At 37.0% G+C, this 20,430-nt stretch overlaps 2 protein-coding genes across 59 annotated transcripts in view; both read right to left on the bottom strand.

Moving 5' to 3' along the window:
* LOC127972866 (B-cell receptor CD22) overlaps positions 1-7,286 on the bottom strand; it is a 47,243-nt gene extending 39,957 nt beyond the window's left edge. For 13 of the 49 annotated variants that reach the window (XR_008157212.1, XM_052576705.1, XM_052576704.1 and 10 more), the window contains exons 1-3: positions 6,215-7,280; positions 5,047-5,091; positions 4,553-4,957 (exon numbers count right to left, since the gene is read on the bottom strand). Coding sequence is in view for 44 of the 49 variants with exons in the window: in XM_052576705.1 (XP_052432665.1) it covers positions 4,553-4,957; positions 5,047-5,080 (439 nt within the window). In the remaining 5 variants the exon portion in view is untranslated. Of the gene's footprint in view, positions 1-4,552; positions 4,958-5,046; positions 5,095-5,611; positions 5,719-6,214 lie in introns of those variants that run through there. The other 36 variants (XM_052576727.1, XM_052576734.1, XM_052576733.1 and 33 more) reach the window with 16 other exon arrangements.
* A 2,241-nt stretch (positions 7,287-9,527) lies between these two features.
* Positions 9,528-20,359, bottom strand: LOC127972871 (myeloid cell surface antigen CD33). Of its 10 annotated transcripts, none has more exons than XM_052576750.1 (9): positions 20,201-20,359; positions 20,015-20,088; positions 19,528-19,891; positions 18,910-19,200; positions 12,562-12,807; positions 11,327-11,410; positions 10,833-10,950; positions 10,655-10,709; positions 9,528-10,227 (listed from the first exon to the last, which is right to left on the bottom strand). In XM_052576750.1, exons 2-9 carry the CDS (start codon positions 20,066-20,068, stop codon positions 9,865-9,867), a joined length of 1,575 nt encoding a protein of 524 aa, XP_052432710.1. In that variant the 5' UTR covers positions 20,069-20,088; positions 20,201-20,359; the 3' UTR covers positions 9,528-9,864. The 10 variants fall into 10 exon arrangements, with proteins under 10 accessions (XP_052432710.1, XP_052432715.1, XP_052432711.1 ...); XM_052576755.1 differs by having other exon boundaries at positions 11,366-11,410; XM_052576751.1 differs by lacking the exon at positions 18,910-19,200 and adding an exon at positions 13,167-13,457.
* Between the last annotated feature and the right edge of the window lie 71 nt (positions 20,360-20,430).

The following is a 20,430-nucleotide window of genomic DNA, read 5'->3' as shown; positions in this document are numbered from 1 at the left end:
GACGAGCACAATTTTTAATAAATAAACTTGTTGGAACTATATAAGTCCAAAATTGTGAGTTAAAAGCCACAATTGTTTATTTCCTGTTGTACTACAGGGCCGTTTAATGCTTGAATCTGATTGGCTGACAAACGTTCTGAGGTGTGCAGTTATTTTCTGGGAAACACACGGCGAACGTATTTCCAGGCAGCTCTCCTGACTGCATTACAGTTCTATATCACTTCACATAGTAAAACCGTAATACCGGTCACGCAGTTTGCACAAAAAGATGTTGTCAGCGCTGCCCCGACGAGTGTTTAGAGATGCACAGAGGTACGTTAGCCTAATTCACACAAGCTCTCTCTTTCTTTCTTTCTTTCTCTCTCTCTCTGTCTCTGTCACTCTCACATTTTTGTTTTCTAATAACTTCATTAATAACTGCATAAGAATGCTATAAATGGCTCAAGCCTCCATTACCAGCTTTAAAATAACATTTTGGTACTAGCAAAAGAGGAATTAGATGAGATGCGGAAGAAATAATCCTACTCACAACAGCTAGTACAAAAACCAGACAAATCTCTTTAAATATATACAGTATTCTGATCGATGTCTTGACGTGTGGTAAACGTAGTATAAGTGGAATAATTAACTTTGAATTATTAGAAAAATAATGCACACCCTGAGGTGTAACGGCCATGACGCGAAGGTGTGCATTATTTTTTGAATAATTCAATGTCCCAGAGTCAATTATTCCTTACTTATTCTGTGACAAAACTAGACTTTTTCCCCACTATTGCAAGTTAATATCACAGAATTCCGTCTTTTCTTCTCAGAATTACAAGTTTGTCTCCAGGGACTGCAGATGCAAATTAGCTTTATAGCTAACTCTGGCGTAACACTGTTGTTGTGCGTTGTCTCTGTACAAATAAATGATAAATAAAGAAAATATCTTGTAATTCTGAGTTTATATCTTGCAACAATATCTTCAAAATTGTAAGAAAAAAGACAGATTTGTGAAATCTAAACTCAGAATTCAAGAAAAAAAAAAAGTCCGATTGTGAGATAAAAAGTTGAAATATCAAATTATTAAAACTATAATAAAAAATGAAAATAAGTCACCCTCATGTTGTTCAGTTTTTATATATATATGTCTAAAATGTCTTGGTAAAAAAAAGTGACAAAAATAAAGGATAATATTATTTTGAATATTCTTAATGATGATCACTCTGTCGTAGTTTTATTTGTGTGATTAAAAGATGTTTATTCATATTTGGAGAATTGTGGCTGATTATGAGACACACGAGAACCATTGGTAACCTCATAAAGACTTCAAATACAGTGTACAAATACAGGAACTATTTTATTATTTGCTAAGTGTCTGTCACACACCTGGACTCATTTAGTGTTTTTGCCCCAGTGACCCAGTTTCTGTCTTCCGTGTTTAGTTTGATTAGTTCCCAGGTGTGTCTATTATCTTCCTCATGTGTTCCATGTCCCTGTTAATTTAATGATTCCATCCACCTGTGTTTCCCCATTATCCTCTGTACATAAGCCTTGTCCTTTCAGTTCTGTTTTGTCATCTACTTGTCATCAACTTGTTACTTGCTCACTACTTGATACTCACGAGCTGTGCCTTCCTCTGTGATCCATGTTTGGATAACTCCTATGTTGGAAAATAAAACCTTATTTCGTTTATCCTCAGCTCCGTGTTCCTTCAGCCAGCGTAAATCCGTGACAGAAGACCCGACCTAAAAGAAATTAGAAAACTGCGTGTTTTCCCTCCGTTTTGTTTTTGTGTTTTCAAAGTCCTTTTGTTTCATAGTGTTGATGGATCCCCTCTCTAGCCCCGGATTCCTCCTCCTCATGCTGGAGCAGGAGGGACGCTCTCTCGAGGACCACACCAGACGGTTCCTTCTGTTAGCTAATGCCACCAGCTACCCGGACGACGCGCTCTGCGCCTTCTACAACGCCAGCCTGAACCCCAAGTGCAGAGCGTTGTCGTCCGAAGATGGTCCTCGGGAGGATTTCGCCGCATTCGTGGAGTGGACTCTGGCGAGAAATGGCTCACCTTTCACCGTCTGCCCGATAGAGGATCTCGCCAGTCCCACTCCCGACCCAGAGACCAGCCAGCTACCATCACGCCGCACGGAGCCAGAGCCCACCGCAGCCGCAGAGCCCGAGCCATCCACTGACAGGGAACAGGATCTCGAGAGCGCGACTGACCAGGTGTGTGAGCCGGCAACACCGTGCATCGTGGGACTCCTCGTGGAGATCGAGGGCGTGGAGGAAAGCCCTGCCCACACTCCTGCGACTGAGGGTGAGCTGTATGCAGTCTCTGAAGATCGTATGGAGCAAGTTCTGGATCTGATGGACTGGTCTATGGAGGTAATCCCTAATTTTCCTGTTTCCCCGCTGGTTCCGTCCAGCCCTGATTCCCCTGTATACCCTCTCAGCCTCCCACTCCTACCTCCTCCAGTCATTTCCTCTGCTCCATTTCCGCGGGTTCCATCCAAACATGAATCTTCTGTCTCTCCGCTGGTTCCGCCCAGCCCTGTATCTTCTATCTCTCCGCTGGTTCCGCCCAGCCCTAAGTTTTCTGTTTCTCCGCTGGTTCCGCCCAGCCCTGAGTTTTCTGTTTCTCCGCTGGTTCCATCCAGCTATGAATTTTCTGTTTCTCCGCTGGTTCCGCCCAGCCCTGAATCTTCTGTGTCTCCGCTGGTTCCGCCCAGCCCTGAATCTTCTGTGTCTCCGCTGGTTCCGCCCAGCCCTGAACCTTCTGTGTCTCCGCTGGTTCCGCCCAGCCCTGAACCTTCTGTGTCTCCGCTGGTTCCGCCCAGCCCTGAACCTTCTGTGTCTCCTGTATTCCCTCCCAGCCTCCCTCTCCCGCCTCCTCCCAAACCTGCTGGTCCCTCTACTCCACTTTCGCTGGTTCCGTCCAGTCCTGATCCTCCTGTCCTTCCTCCCATCCTTCCTCTCTGTCCTCCTCCTAGACCAGCCAGTTCCTCGGCATCCCTGCTGGTGCCAGTCAGTCCCGCAGCTCACCCTCAGTCCGCGCCATCGGGGCGCGACGGTTCGCCACTGGACTGCCAGTCTCCAGCTCTGCCTTGGCGCGTTAAAGCCCTGTCTCCGCCTCCAGCCTCCGAGCCCTGGACTCCTCCTCGGTCCTTCGACCCAGCGGCTCCGCCTTGGCTCTTAGCTCCCTCGTCTCCACCGTGGCCTGTCATCCCACCTGCTCCACCGGGCCCCCTTTGTCCCTCCGGCTCCACCTTGGTCAGTCGTCGACCATCCGCCGCCTCGGGACTCCACTCCTCTGGTTCCACCTCGTCACTCCATCCCTCCGGCTCTGTCAGGCTCCTCCTTCCCTCCAGTTCCACCTCCATCCTCGGTCACTCCGGCTCCACAGCGGTCTGCCAGGACCCCGCCTCCGCCTTGGTCGCCTGAGCCTTCTGCTTCACCTAGGCCCTCCGGATCCTCGTCGTCACCCTGGCTCTGCGGCTGTGCTGCTCCATCTTGGGCTCCTCACCCACCGGTGCAGTCTCCGCCTGTCGGCCCCCTGGTGTCGTCGACCCCTCCTTCACCATGGCTCCTCCCGCCGTCGACCCCACCTTGGATCTCCGTCCTGGCTGGTCTCTGGTGGACCATCTGGCTCCTCCTGCTCCTGTCTCCTCCCTGGCTCCTCCCTCCGTCGTCTCCTCCCTGGCTCCTCCCTCCGTGGTCCCTGTCTGCTGGCCCCCTCCTGGGAGTCTGTCCTCCACCGGAACCTCCTCCCAAGTTACCACTCACGCCTTCCTTGGTTGTTTTCTACGGTGCGAGGACGCACCTACAGGGAGGGGGGAGTACTGTCACACACCTGGACTCATTTAGTGTTTTTGCCCCAGTGACCCAGTTTCTGTCTTCCGTGTTTAGTTTGATTAGTTCCCAGGTGTGTCTATTATCTTCCTCATGTGTTCCATGTCCCTGTTAATTTAATGATTCCATCCACCTGTGTTTCCCCATTATCCTCTGTACATAAGCCTTGTCCTTTCAGTTCTGTTTTGTCATCAACTTGTCATCAACTTGTTACTTGCTCACTACTTGATACTCACGAGCGGTGCCTTCCTCTGTGATCCATGTTTGGATAACTCCTATGTTGGAAAATAAAACCTTATTTCGTTTATCCTCGGCTCCGTGTTCCTTCAGGCAGCGTAAAACCGTGACAGTGTCATTTTTGAAGCCCCTGTTCCCATTCAGATTCTTCGTTTAATAATCAATAGCATGGTCACTGCCAATGGCCTCATGGGCAGTGTGCCAACATATAACGCATATACATATATTGAGTCATGACTCATGGACCTTTCCTGATCTTACCAGCCCCTCCTCCCCTCTCTCTCTCTCTCTTCACATCCTGAGTACTGTCCATATCATATTAAAGTCTAAAAGCCAATAAAATCTTTAATAAATAAACGCAGCATGAACTTTCTGAAAAACATCTATTTCATGATTAAAGAAATATAGATAGATATGAGGGTGAATAAATGATGAACAAATATATATAAGAAAACAGCCTTTATCACAGCATCAAATGTTTGCTCACCTTTAACTTTGAGAGACAGAGCTTTACTCATGAACCTTGTGTCTGAAATCAATCGAAATGTGTACTTCCCACTGTCTGTCTTTCGCAGATCGGTGATTCTTAAATCACATTTTATCCAGTCTCCTTTTTTTTTTTCTGGTGTTGCATCAGTGATGTATTCCACTCTGCTGGAGTAATGCAGAGACTGGGGACGTTCTTCTGTGTTACTGTATACAATAGTCCCGTCAAACGTCTGGTGTTTTATAAAAATTGCATCTTTAAACCACAGCAGTGTATATTTTGTGTCCACTGGTTTTTTGTAAGAACAGGGGATGGTCACAGATGACCCTTCATAAGTAGTTTCTGTTCTTTCAGGCACATTAATTAGGACTTCTTTTGAACTCATGCAGGAGCCCGCAAAAAGAACTGCAATAAAAAACACCATCAGTGAGACTTTTATGTGTACCAATAAATTAGCACAATCATTTACAGAAATCAGCATATACAATACACACCAAGCAGAAGCAGAGGAATCTCTTCAGGAAGCATCTTTCTGTGTGCTGCTAATGAAATAAAGATATTATATTATGTTATTCTCTTGAGCTCAAGCACTTTCAGTGTTTGCCGTTGTGTGTGGGTGAAAATTTGTTTTTTTGCAGTCACAGATGTTGAGTTAGCATGCTTCACCTTTCCTTTTTTTTTTTTTTTTTTTTTTTGCAAAGTGTAATTTTGGCTACATTCAATTTGGTAATTATTTAGAATTGATTTTCTCTGTGCGAGCATGTGTGTGCGTTTAATTACGTATATATTTATTTAATTTGTTACCGAATCATTTATTCATCATATTCATTCAACAGTAACAGTCTTGTATATAAGAACTTCATGACACCTTTTAATATTTCTCATAAAATCTATTCACACTTTAATGACTCATTGCCATGTCAATAATATTTTTGTTAGAAGAAGCACAGTGCTTCTCATGCATGAGCTATTCATCTTAACTGATTATGCTAATAAACTGACAACTACCAAATATTTTTTATCACAGTAAAAAAAAAAAGAAAGATAAAAACCTTTTACCTTCTAAATCAAACCCACTGTTCTCAATAATTGTCTTAAAAATGTTCAAACCGAGAAACAAAAGGAGAACTTCACCCAAGTGTATTTATAGCTTGTCATATTTGCATTGTAAACCTTACAGACATAAAAGAAACAAGGCTAAAGTCACACATTCGTGGTAGAGATAAAGATATATATATATATATATATGTTAATACTGTCATGTAAGTGTGAAGCTCACTTCCTGTTCCAGTGGTTAGTTCTGTCAAAACTTTTCAGAAAATAAAATCCCCTCTAATGGAGTTGTCTAACGTGCTGCTATCAGCAGACTTTATTTTATTTTATTTTATTCTTTGAATACAATTTGCTGAATGACCAAACCACATTGAACTTAGGCCTAAAAATTATTTATAAGATGATTTCTACTTTTAAGGAAATGGAAAGGAAATTAAAATAATTAATTAATGGTCAGACACCAATAAATAGTCAAGCATCAAGAAAATCTAAAGGTGATATTAAAAAAAGCTTCAAGAGATTATCATCATAGCACTCAACAAGAGAGATACTGAATTTTTTTTTATCAAAACATATTTAAACACCAGTGAAGAGATTAAATCGTCCCACCTTTTCGTGCTGAAATTGTGGACTTACAGGAGTGCAAAGGTGAATTAATAGCCGGAGTTGCAGAACAGGCAAGTGCTAAAGATCATTCACAAAGTAGAATAGTTGAAGAAAAATTCTACACCCAGAGGTGGTGTCTACAACTACACAGAGCTGATGAAACCAAAACCAAAAATGTTCTGGTCAAAGTGATGGTATCCTGCTATGGTTTGGTGTCTGAACTTGTGGAAAAAAAATCAGGGTGGTGGAGGATGTAGCTCCTAGATTAGGCAAGCCATTGTCCTGTCTATGTGAGGTCAGTTATCATTTTATTTGTTTGTGTTGAACGAGAGAGCAAAAACAAAGATTTCCTCAAAGAACACAAACAACATCTTGGAGAAGATCTGACAGTTGGTTCTGAATATCTTCTTGAAAAGATGCCACCCAGAACGAAGAGTGATTCTATTCCAGTGATCTTATACTCCTTAAAGTTGCATTATCCGGGGAAATGGGAGTTGAATAATTATGTTGAAATGTTGATATGAAATTCATTATAGAAAGATCAGTAGTTTTTTTTTATTCCCTACAGACAGTCCTTTCCCCATCTACATACTATGTACTTGTTATGGTAATTAAATTAGCTAGGTGCTAACCCTGAACCTAACTCTAAACCTAACCATGTCGTTTTTTAGTTAATTACATTGCAAGTACATATAATGTAAAATAAAGTGCAACTTAAAAAGAGATCCATATCTTAGTACTTTGGATATCTGGAAATTTGTCCCAAATAATAATTATTATTATTTATTTATTTATTATATTTTTTATCAATACCACAAGTGCAGAACACAGAAATAGAGTTTAGAATGACAGAACTAATGTAACCTTAATTCTTGCCTTTTTGAAGTAGTCAGTTTGAGGTTAAACTGAAGGGAAGAAACACATTCAAATGTATTATGGCCTGTGTCTTTGAACTTCCTGTATGCTTACCCCACTGTAATTCACATGTACAGGTTTGGTGTTGTGGTGTTACACACTAAATGTAACTTTTGACTAAGTAAATGAAGTAATTGAAGTAAATGAAAGGCTAAAATAAATCCATGGGTTCATGATCAAAATTGCAAGAGAACAAGAAAAGGAAACAGAACTGATCTTAAAGTTGTTTATATATATATATATATATATATATATATATATATATATATATATATATATATATATTATTATTATTATTATTATTATTATATATTTTTTTTTTATTTATTTTTTTTAATAGCAGAAGTGCACCATTGCCCTTAAAGTACATCTAAACAACATTCTCATGCAAATCAACCCAGACTTTCCTTATGCATGTACAGAGATTAAAGCATGTCACCTTTTGGCAATAACAGACATTTTTTATCTAAAATATGTTATTTGGGAAAATCTGATGAGAGATTTTTATTGCATGGTGTATATATTATTACTATATATTATATATTTTATTGGTTTAAATAATTTTAACTATGAAATTAAATGATGTGATAATAATAACTATTATTATTATTATTACTATTATTATTATTATAGGTTAGTTGTGTATAGGTACAATGTTTATGTGTAGCATTTGTATAGTTTGTATTTTTTCGTTTATGATGGAGTTGTATCTCATAACTTTAAATCGCTCTATATAATCCTCAGCCTCAAAAGTTGTGTCACTAAAGACTGATGGCAGATCCCAGAAGCGAAAGTCAGGATGCTTTAGGTTGGGGACTACAGCTAGTTCCTCTGGGGCAGCAGATAATGGAGAGCGGGCTGCTCCTTCATCTTCTTGGCTCAGATTTTGGAGTTGATGGAAGTGGCTTTTTCTGCATTTCCATCCCCAATGACTGCAATGCTGATTCTGCTGATCAGCATATCCACCAAAGCATCTCTTATATCTGAAATGTAGTTTTTCCCTATGGATTCTTTTAGAGTTTCCAGCAAGTCAAGACTCCCTACACAAGGCCTGTCCATGAGGACATAACAGACCGGGGTGTAAAACTCTCGGACGTATCTGAAGATTATATGCCTTGAACTTTCAATATGTTACATACTTTTTAAACTCCAATGTTTATGATCCTGATAAGCGCTTGTGAGGGGGTTCAACCAATCCGACAACGACTTCGACTTCGATTGTTTACACTATATAAATAATAAAATATGAATTATATATATTTTTAACTATTTTATTCAATGCATTTTCACATTTTAAAACAGACAAACATACTTTTATTTTGAACTAAATGTAATTTATTTTCTGACAAATATAAAATCTAACTATACAAATAGAGCAGTGTTTATCCAGGGTCATAATAGTTGCATTTAAACATTCCATATTGGCCGGTCAAAAGCATGTTTAGAGCAAATATATTCTGAATTTCAAAACTGACTTGCCAAGCATTACACTACTAACTGAAGGTGAAAATAAGTTACTTAAATTTATTTTCAGAAATATTAACAATGAATCTTAATTTGAGTAGATAAAATAAAAAAAAATTGATGTGGTTTACACTACATCCATCCTATTGCATTCCTTCTTTCAGATCATACAGGGGTGTGTTTCCCAAAACCATAGTTGCTAACCTGTTAGCAACTTAGTTGGTTGGCAATGGGAAATTGCATTGCAACCAACAAAGTAGCTAACTTGGTTATAGCCACCATGGTTTTGGGAAACACACCCCAGGATGACAACCAGTGTGGTGGACCACAGGAACATGGTGGAAAATATCAACCCGCACAAGACAACTGAGACAACACTCTCACAGATTCTCAGTAGTGTGTGGAACATTCTAATCCTGTTATCTAAGACCAAATCCTGTTCATACAAACGCCTTTCCAGAGGAGAAACAAGCAGATTACATTTCGGTGTTAGGCCAAGTCTGAACATACAATGTCATATTGTACAATGTTGTGTTGATCTGTTAAAAGCTTGTAGGTTGCTAGGATGCATTGTAGCATGTTTTTTTTTTCTTTTTCTTTTTTTTTGGTGACTTTATTCATGCTGGTGTTACTTGTGTCTTCACAGTTAGTTATTAGTTGTGTGACAACGCTAATATTTTTTGCCGTTATTCAGATCTTGTGGATTTAGCTTTAAGGCCTACGTGTGACTCTGTGAAATGATTGCAATGCAGTTTACTTTTGCAAGCTTTCAGTTGCAAAAACTGCAGAAGTCGCTTCAGGTCAAGTGTCATTCGGAAAGAAGATTCAGAAACTATCCTTGATTGCCAAATCACCAAAGCCCTACTGTATGCTGACAAATAACAGCTCCATATAACAATAAACAATTTAAATGCTGAATTATTTATGAATCTGACACTTTTGTACCAATAAAAGCAACTTTATTTAATTTACTCAGATTAGTTTGCAACAGTTTCAGAAAGCTCAGAAGCATCATTAAATGCACATTAAAAGCATATAGAAACAAAAAATAATAATAACTTGCAAAAAATGGGAAATTTATGTTTTCACGCAATAAAAGAAATAAAATAAACAGATGTTCGAGAATAATCAAATGAAGTGTCATATGTTGCAATTACCAACTATAAATGCTATACACATTAAAGCTAAAAAAAATACATTTTATACTTCTTAAGCATCTGAACTTTATATGTAAAAATGATCTTACAAATTGTCGTATTGTTGAGTGTAGATCCTTAAATTTTCAGCTCCTCTGAGTTAGAATAACGTGTCTCCTCTCCCTCCATCTGGTCTTGTGTTTCAATCTGGTCATCTCCATCCTGAAGGACTTCCTTTTGCTTCCCATCTCCTATCTTGTCCTTCTTGATCTCAGCGTAGTCTGTGTCAGTTGGTTCCTTCTCTTCCTCCTCAGGCGGTCTGTCCTTTAGAAGGGAGTAGTCAATGCTGGCGTAGTCGACCTCTTTTCCCTCCATCCTGACTGCTTCATCCTCTTCTGCTCCGTCTGTCACTCCAGTCGTGTTTGGGTTCCCACCATTAAGCTGTCCCTGAAGAGGTGTTTCCTCATTTGTTCCAGTCTGAGCTGTATCTGTCTGCACCATCTGATACATACAAAACATATCTTTATTTTTTGACATTTATTTATGGTAGGGAAGTAATTAAAAGATTCTGTCAAAACTGGTGCAATATTTGAATATTCTTTGTCATTCACAACATTTTTTATTTTCTTTTAATTAATATTATTAAATTACTATTATATACATGATTGTGAGCCCCATCACTGATGCCCTGATGCAACGTCAACTATTTTTAAGGCTCTTGCTTTTAGAGAAACAAAAAATCAAACATTTCAAACGATATTAGGTAGAGTAAAGAAGATAATTTTTTTTGTTTCATAAAAGACATTATGACACAATGGTGTTTGATCTTTCCAAATTAAGTGTGTTGAAACTAAAAGTTATAGTTAAACTTTAAAAAAATGTGAATACTATACATATCGGTTCCTATGTTCCTATGGTTCTGTCTTACCTCCAAATTAACCTCAGTGTCCGGATTTGTAATTGGCACTTTGTGTTTTTTGCCTCTGTTAAGAAAAGAGTTTCAGCTGATGAGACTTGAGACATGAATCAGTCATATAAACTCTATAAAATTTTAACGAACTTTCAGCCACCTTTTAGGAGAAGAAGGAAGTAAATGATAGGCCTACCTGTGGCAAGACACACAACAACACAAAACCACTGAGAAGATGAGCGCCGAACACACCATTCCTGCCACGAATGTGACTATCTTTGGGATGTCCCAGTTCTTCAAGAAATCTATTATACCTTGAATTTACAGAGAATTGTTAATGATATCTATAAAAGTTTATTAAGGCATGCCTATTGTTCAGAGTTGGGAGTATTAGATTTGGCCAAGCAGGACATGTTCCTGGAATCTTCCTTTTGGTCTAGAACAACATTTAACCCAATATTTAATCATATATAGCCTCCAAAATCAGAGAAAAATTATAGTTTAATAATAATTTTTTCAGGCCTCAACCCCAGCCCTAATCCTAAACTTAACCATCACCCTAAATCTGATTGGTTGAGAGCAGTGTTGTTCTGCAACAATGTCAAACAAGAAAAATATCCTAAATGGCTAAATCATATTCACCCTGAAATAAAGATGCAGTTTCTGCAGTATGTAAATGCTCAGTATTACCTGTAGTACTAGTGATGTCATTCTGTGTGTTGTTTTTACCTTTAGGACTGGAGGACTCGTTCACTTTTGAATCAGTTGTAACACCTGGTATGTGATGAATTAGATTTTATAATTAGTAAAGACATATTATGACTTTAGGAATGTCTCCTGCAAACACGCAATGAACTTCTGATGTTTGAAGGATTTATGTATCGCAGTTCAGTATTTCAACAGTTGCTGGCACATTTTCATTTCATAATTTGTGATGTTGTAAGACTGTGATATTGTTAGGTTATCAGTGGAATGTGGATCTACCACTGATCTACAGTATACATATATATGACTGGATCGCTCATCGCGTTCTAAACTGCCAACAGACAGTGAAGCCACCGGAAGTGTTCGATCCGCCATCTTACTGATCCCTACTGGCTGAGAGCACCAATGAGACACATTCAAACCGCTGTCCTAAAATCACTCGATTTGAAGCATATCAGGCAAAGGGACTAGTTTTTATGTCAAGTGTATGTAAATTAATTTTTACTTCAGATGTTACCTGCAGTGTTTACAGTCTTTTGGGCAGGATAAGCTATAAATGTAAACTGTTTAGGTCTGTGTGTCTGCTGCGCACTGACGACACAGGTAACGCTGCAATACGAAATATAGTTTATTTCATTATAATTATAATTATTTAGTAATTATTAAAACATGAACATATTAGTATCAGAAATTTGAATACGTTACAATGAATAATATGATTATGTTGTTAATATTGCTCTATAATTAAAATTATATATATATAAAGCTTGACTTACTATCTTGGAAATAAAGCTATATGTCTTTAAATCCGTGCTGTATATAGTCAGTTATTTCTCTGAATAAATTCAGATTTCAGAACAAGTACATTGTCGTTTGTTTTATATGTTGAGGTTGTGTCCATCTGATGTTTATCGTTTTCATGATGTTCGCTACTGTAACAAAAGTAGCTTTTTAATAAGTAGAGGAAATTCTAGATATAAAAAAAAATATCCATTTACATGCCTAGGGTGTTTGCATTGTAATAATGTACAGAGATACTTCAGATTTACAAATGCTGACTTGTTAGTTGATGTTTTCTCATTAAAATCATACAATTACCTATTAACTCAATAGAACGTTTATGTACACTAGGGATTACAAATATGGCAGCGCGGCGGCTTCACTCTCATGACGTCATGAGCAATCCAGTTCTATATTATAGATCAGTGGGTTCTACTTACTAAGGATATTGATAGTGATGAGTGCATTCAGGGTCTTGTTCTGATATGTCCTCATACAGCTGTAAACCCCAGCATGCTCCTTTGTCACGTTGGTTATCGTCACAGATCCAGCAGACGTTTGGTTCATGAATATTTCTATGTTTCCATTGAAACTCCATACAGGATCAGATGATGGTGGGTGACTCTCAACAGTGCAGTTCAGTCTGAGAGTGCCACCTTCCATCACTTGATTTAGATTCTTTACAGCTGAAAAAATAACAAAATAAATACATCAGTTTTGACAGCACATTCACTTGTATGCAAAAATAAATAAATAATAATCTTACAGTAACAGATATGCTCTTCTGAACTGAAAGTTTTGTATATTTCAGATTTTTTATTTATGTAATGTTCTAGGGCATTTTTGTACATTTAGCAGACACTTTTATCCATAGCGACTTACAGTGCATTCAGGTTATACATTTATTTTTTTATCATGTATGTGTGTTCCTTGGGAATTTAACCCTCAACCTTTAGCACTGCTATCGCAATGCTCTACCACTGAAACACAGGAACAGTTTTACATTTAATGTTTTAGTAGTTAAAATGTAGATTTGTAAACTCACACGTGAAGTTGAGGGTCCTATTTGTACTGATGATTTTGCTTCCGTAGCTCATGTTACATCCTACAGTGGCATTGTGATCGTCAGAGGTTGGAGTTAAGGTCAAAGTTGAGAGGTAAAGGCTTTCGGAGGTGCTCAGAGTGATGTTGTCCTTTAGATCAGTGATGTTTCCCCCTCTTTTCCTGATCCACCATGTTATATTTGGAGAAGTTTCAGGACAAGGAAAAGGAGCTGAACATGTCAGATCGGCCTTCTCTCCCTCTCTGAGAGGAGGAATCTTCATTATAGGCTCGTCTGCAAATAGATGTACTCAAGAAGTTAGACATTGCTGACATTTACCACAGTCTAAACTTTAGAGTCATTCTTTGAGTATATATTCAGATCATACAATGAAATGCATATTGTAGCAGTGTACACGTAGCAGTTAGGTTAACACAACTATATGCTGAATTTTCTTTATTTAAGAAATGTTGTCCAGCATAGTTCCTCTGTGGGATTATGAAATCATTAAAACATCTTAAACAGAACATCCTTCTGAAACAATAAAGAACTGAAAGACAACTGCAATCTCCAGGCAAAAACAGGACCTGTTTAACTTTGCTAAATAAAGGTAAGCATTACCTTGAATGATGATTTTGACACTGGCTTTAGATAAAGTTTTTTTATTCTGCACAATTTTGAAAACAATTTCTCTTTCATCTTCTTTTATTTCTTTGATGATTCTGCTGCAGTTGTATTTGGTCAGATCAGGTTCAAGCAACTTAATCTGTTCTGTTTCAAATAGCTGTTTTCCTTCGATTTGTATCTCAGTTTCATTCTTACATTCAGTTTGATTATTACACACATTTTCCTGATCAATTTGAGCTTGATCTTTGTCTGGGTGAATGAAGGTACATGAAATGAGAGCGCATAATCCTGAAACGGCGGTCACTTCTGGTGGATTGAAGGTGATTTTCCAGTCATTGTGTGTGTCATTTTCATTTGTCTTAAATAAAACAAGTTGAACAGAGCATTTTTAACACAATAATGTTTTTTAAAAGCATAATTAACTGAAAAAAAGATAAGGATAAATGTAAAACATTAGAAAACCACAATATAAGATGTATACCTGTACACGACATGTCAAAATAAAGAGGATTGTACAGCAAGAGATGATATGCATTTTAAATGTGTTCCACAAATCTGCACAGAACAAAACAACATTATACTTCAGCATTTACCATTTTTTAACATACTACATATTACAGAACCTACTACAGAACATATGTATGGCGTTAAAGAGAAAGCTTCTTACTGTTTTCTCAAGTCAACCCCGTCACAATGTTCTCAGAAGCGTTCGTTTTCCGAACTACAGAAGCAGCATACAAGTAACAATGTACAAAATGCACCCTTCCTCTTATGTACTTCCTCTTTAAAATGCCTTCAAAAATAAGTTTGCACCAGCATGCGGCTGGGGGTTTGTGTATTTGAAAGATCACTATAGTAAACAGTGGAACAGGATAGCAGGATACAAGAAAGAAAGCATCTATGGCCAGAAATGTAGAGAGCATCAAGAGAAAAAAAAAAGTCTACTTAAGGCTTTTGATTTAAAAGAGGCGAAGGAGCTGATTCACTTTTAAAGCCTTTCCATCTGGTATTAATATGCATTTCATGATCTGGTCACAAGTGGTCAGCTCTAATACAGGCTTGAATAGAGTACAAAGTTGTTTGTGAACAGATCACCACATTGCATTTGGGCTGGTCCCAATACCCACACGTTGTAGTCTTTGCACTGATCACTTGTCTGCTTACATGATGTATTTCCTTTATTTGGTTCAAGTGGGTGTAAGGACCACAAGTGCACAGAACTTCTGATTAACTAATGGGGCACACTTACAACATAGCATTATATAAATGCAAGTAAAGTTTTTACTGTGTTTTAATTACACATTTTTGTTCATTTTATTATTTGCACTTAAAATAATAATAATAATAATAATAATAATAATAATAATAAATAGGTTTCTGCTCAGTAGTTCCTAAGACACAGTTTAATTGTGGTGTTTTTATTTTAGTGAAAAAAAGCAGCTACAAATGTTTTATAAAATACACACACTCATATCAAAACCAAAAAATTTTCAATACTTTATTTATTACAGAAAATATATGTAATGTCTAATTAAATTAATTTACACTTTAAAGTTTTCCCTTAAAATCGTGTGATTTCAGGGCATGTATGGATTTAGTGTGTTGAGGGCACTGAACATTGTTCAGACCTGGGACAGTCTGGTGCACTTACTTCCTGTTACATGTCCATGCTCTCAAGTTGCTATTATCACTAGTGTGGGTATTGTGACCACATATATACACATCTATTATTGGGACAGGGCCTTAAAAACGGCATTCGTCCTAAATACATAAAGAACTGCAATGAAGCTCTGCCCACTCACCTCATGATTCTGGTCATGGGCATCAAAGGAAATATAATGTGTTTTTTTTTTCTTTTCATTAAATAATTTTAAGGAATTTAGGTGAATAAGGAACAAAGAAAAATGATGAATAATGTATTTGAACACACACAAAAAAATAGACTTATTTTACTAAAAGGCTTCCTGGATGTCAGGAAATTCTGTTTATTTTATTCATTTTAATTCACAATATGCACAAATTCATCCTTAATCTTATACCAAATGTACCTAAAGTATTACTAGTAATTATATATAAGTATATAAATGAATGAATGAATGAATGAATAAATTAATTAATATATTCTGTTCTTCACAGCTTCTCATCTGCATTTATCATATACGTACTGTAAACCTGAGTAGTCTAAAATTCCCTTTAGTCCTATAACATCCTCTAAAGTCTAAAACACTGAAAGAATGAAATTAAAACACTTTGAATTAATTAACACTGTTTTATTTGTAAAAGAAAATATCTCTGAACAAGGAGAAATCATTCAGCAATAACAAAGATAAACTCAGACAGAATTAAGTTTCTAAATTTGTGAAGAAGTGACTTAATATATTATATTTTACAATTTCAGAAAAATCTATATCCAACATGATAATAAAAAAAAAAAACTATAAGTTATGAATTCAAATCATTTAATCCAAATGATTAATCTCACTCTTTCATACAGTATCTCCTTAAACTTTTTCCTTGAAAATATTCCAGTACAACTTCAGTGTATGTGCTCGTGGCCACCAATCCATTTGTCTTGTCCCTGCAGGAAAAGATATGATGTACACTCTTATGAATAAATGTGCTTCACAATGCCAGAGATAGAATAACATTTTGGTCTCAATGTTTCCATAAAGAACCTTTAATCTCTAAAGAACCTTTCTGCTTTATAAAAGTTTCTTTGTGACAAAAGAAAATTTTTCAGATTATAAAAATGTCAATGAGATGGTTCTTTAAAGAACCTTTGACTGAATGGTTCTTTGTGGAACCAAAAATGCTTCTTCTATGGCATCACTGTTAAGAACCTTTAAAGCACCTTTATTTTTAAGAGTGTAGGCAATAAGACAGAATTAAAGCACAGTAAATTATTTGAGTGTCATATTAAAATAATGAGTGTCTGTTTACGGATGACAGTATTCACATGATTTCTCATCAACCAGAAACTTAATCAAACAACCATTCCAAACACCTTTATATGATCAGTATATAAAATCTATGCATTTTGTTGAAAGTGTTGCACATTTTAGCTTTTCACTTATATATGTAGGTGATACCTTTTCCAGGACCCTTGACTGCACAAAACCACAGAGAAGATGACTGCTGAAGTTGACATTCCCATCAGAAATGCTGTTATCATTTTGATGTCCAGATGCACTTGAAAAGCCGCTTTAACTTGAATGTAAAATAAGAAGGAAATATTAGTTTAATAATACTTTTGTTTAGTCCTCAACCCCAGCCCTAATCCTAAACTTAACCATCACCCTAAATCTGATTGGTTGAGAGCAGTGTTGTTCCGCAACAATGTCAAACAAGAAAAATATCCTAAATGGCTAAATCATATTCACCCAGAAATAAAGATGCAGTTTCTGCAGTATGTAAATGCTCAGTATTACCTGTAGTACTAGTGATGTCATTCTGTGTGTTGTTTTTACCTTTAGGACTGGAGGACTCGTTCACTTTTGAATCAGTTGTAACACCTGGTATGTGATGAATTAGATTTTATGATTAGTAAAGGCATATTATGACTTTAGGAATGTCTCCTGCAAACACGCAATGAACTTCTGATGTTTGAAGGATTTATGTATCGCAGTTCAGTATTTCAACAGTTGCTGGCACATTTTCATTTCATAATTTGTGATGTTGTAAGACTGTGATATTGTTAGGTTATCAGTGGAATGTGGATCTACCACTGATCTACAGTATACATATATATGACTGGATCGCTCATCGCGTTCTAAACTGCCAACAGACAGTGAAGCCACCGGAAGTGTTCGATCCGCCATCTTACTGATCCCTACTGGCTGAGAGCACCAATGAGACACATTCAAACCGCTGTCCTAAAATCACTCGATTTGAAGCATATCAGGCAAAGGGACTAGATTTTATGTCAAGTGTATGTAAATTAATTTTTACTTCAGATGTTACCTGCAGTGTTTACAGTCTTTTGGGCAGGATAAGCTATAAATGTAAACTGTTTAGGTCTGTGTGTCTGCTGCGCACTGACGACACAGGTAACGCTCCAATACTAAATATAGTTTATTTCATTATAATTATAATTATTTAGTAATTATTAAAACATGAACATATTAGTATCAGAAATTTGAATACGTTACAATGAATAATATGATTATGTTGTTAATATTGCTCTATAATTAAAATTATATATATATAAAGCTTGACTTACTATCTTGGAAATAAAGCTATATGTCTTTAAATCCGTGCTGTATATAGTCAGTTATTTCTCTGAATAAATTCAGATTTCAGAACAAGTACATTGTCGTTTGTTTTATATGTTGAGGTTGTGTCCATCTGATGTTTATCGTTTTCATGATGTTCGCTACTGTAACAAAAGTAGCTTTTTAATAAGTAGAGGAAATTCTAGATATAAAAAAAATATCCATTTACATGCCTAGGGTGTTTGCATTGTAATAATGTACAGAGATACTTCAGATTTACAAATGCTGACTTGTTAGTTGATGTTTTCTCATTAAAATCATACAATTACCTATTAACTCAATAGAACGTTTATGTACACTAGGGATTACAAATATGGCAGCGCGGCGGCTTCACTCTCATGACGTCATGAGCAATCCAGTTCTATATTATAGATCAGTGGGTTCTACTTACTAAGGATATTGATAGTGATGAGTGCATTCAGGGTCTTGTTCTGAAATGTCCTCATACAGCTGTAAACCCCAGCATGCTCCTTTGTCACGTTGGTTATCGTCACAGATCCAGCAGTCGCATGACAAGTGAATGACAGCACATTCACTTGTATGCAAAAATAAATAAATAATAATCTTACAGTAACAGATATGCTCTTCTGAACTGAAAGTTTTGTATATTTCTGATTTTTTATTCATGTAATGTTCTAGGGCATTTTTGTACATTTAGCAGACACTTTTATCCATAGCGACTTACAGTGCATTCAGGTTATACATTTATTTTTTTATCATGTATGTGTGTTCCTTGGGAATTTAACCCTCAACCTTTAGCACTGCTATCGCAATGCTCTACCACTGAAACACAGGAACAGTTTTACATTTAATGTTTTAGTAGTTAAAATGTAGATTTGTAAACTCACACGTGAAGTTGAGGGTCCTATTTGTACTGATGATTTTGCTTCCGTAGCTCATGTTACATCCTACAGTGGCATTGTGATCGTCAGAGGTTGGAGTTAAGGTCAAAGTTGAGAGGTAAAGGCTTTCGGAGGTGCTCAGAGTGATGTTGTCCTTTAGATCAGTGATGTTTCCCCCTCTTTTCCTGATCCACCATGTTATATTTGGAGAAGTTTCAGGACAAGGAAAAGGAGCTGAACATGTCAGATCGGCCTTCTCTCCCTCTCTGAGAGGAGGAATCTTCATTATAGGCTCGTCTGCAAATAGATGTACTCAAGAAGTTAGACATTGCTGACATTTACCACAGTCTAAATTTTAGAGTCATTCTTTGAGTATATATTCAGATCATACAATGAAATGCATATTGTAGCAGTGTACACGTAGCAGTTAGGTTAACACAACTATATGCTGAATTTTCTTTATTTAAGAAATGTTGTCCAGCATAGTTCCTCTGTGGGATTATGAAATCATTAAAACATCTTAAACAGAACATCCTTCTGAAACAATAAAGAACTGAAAGACAACTGCAATCTCCAGGCAAAAACAGGACCTGTTTAACTTTGCTAAATAAAGGTAAGCATTACCTTGAATGATGATTTTGACACTGGCTTTAGATAAAGTTTTTTTATTCTGCACAATTTTGAAAACAATTTCTCTTTCATCTTCTTTTATTTCTTTGATGATTCTGCTGCAGTTGTATTTGGTCAGATCAGGTTCAAGCAACTTAATCTGTTCTGTTTCAAATAGCTGTTTTCCTTCGATTTGTATCTCAGTTTCATTCTTACATTCAGTTGGATTATTACACACATTTTCCTGATCAATTTGAGCTTGATCTTTGTCTGGGTGAATGAAGGTACATGAAATGAGAGCGCATAATCCTGAAACGGCGGTCACTTCTGGTGGATTGAAGGTGATTTTCCAGTCATTGTGTGTGTCATTTTCATTTGTCTTAAATAAAACAAGTTGAACAGAGCATTTTTAACACAATAATGTTTTTTAAAAGCATAATTAACTGAAAAAAAGATAAGGATAAATGTAAAACATTAGAAAACCACAATATAAGATGTATACCTGTACACGACATGTCAAAATAAAGAGGATTGTACAGCAAGAGATGATATGCATTTTAAATGTGTTCCACAAATCTGCACAGAACAAAACAACATTATACTTCAGCATTTACCATTTTTTAACATACTACATATTACAGAACCTACTACAGAACATATGTATGGCGTTAAAGAGAAAGCTTCTTACTGTTTTCTCAAGTCAACCCCGTCACAATGTTCTCAGAAGCGTTCGTTTTCCGAACTACAGAAGCAGCATACAAGTAACAATGTACAAAATGCACCCTTCCTCTTATGTACTTCCTCTTTAAAATGCCTTCAAAAATAAGTTTGCACCAGCATGCGGCTGGGGGTTTGTGTATTTGAAAGATCACTATAGTAAACAGTGGAACAGGATAGCAGGATACAAGAAAGAAAGCA

The sequence above is a fragment of the Carassius gibelio genome, chromosome B15 (genome assembly GCF_023724105.1).
Source record: "Carassius gibelio isolate Cgi1373 ecotype wild population from Czech Republic chromosome B15, carGib1.2-hapl.c, whole genome shotgun sequence".
Lineage (NCBI taxonomy): Eukaryota > Metazoa > Chordata > Actinopteri > Cypriniformes > Cyprinidae > Carassius > Carassius gibelio.
This window is presented reverse-complemented; position numbering and strand designations above follow the sequence as displayed.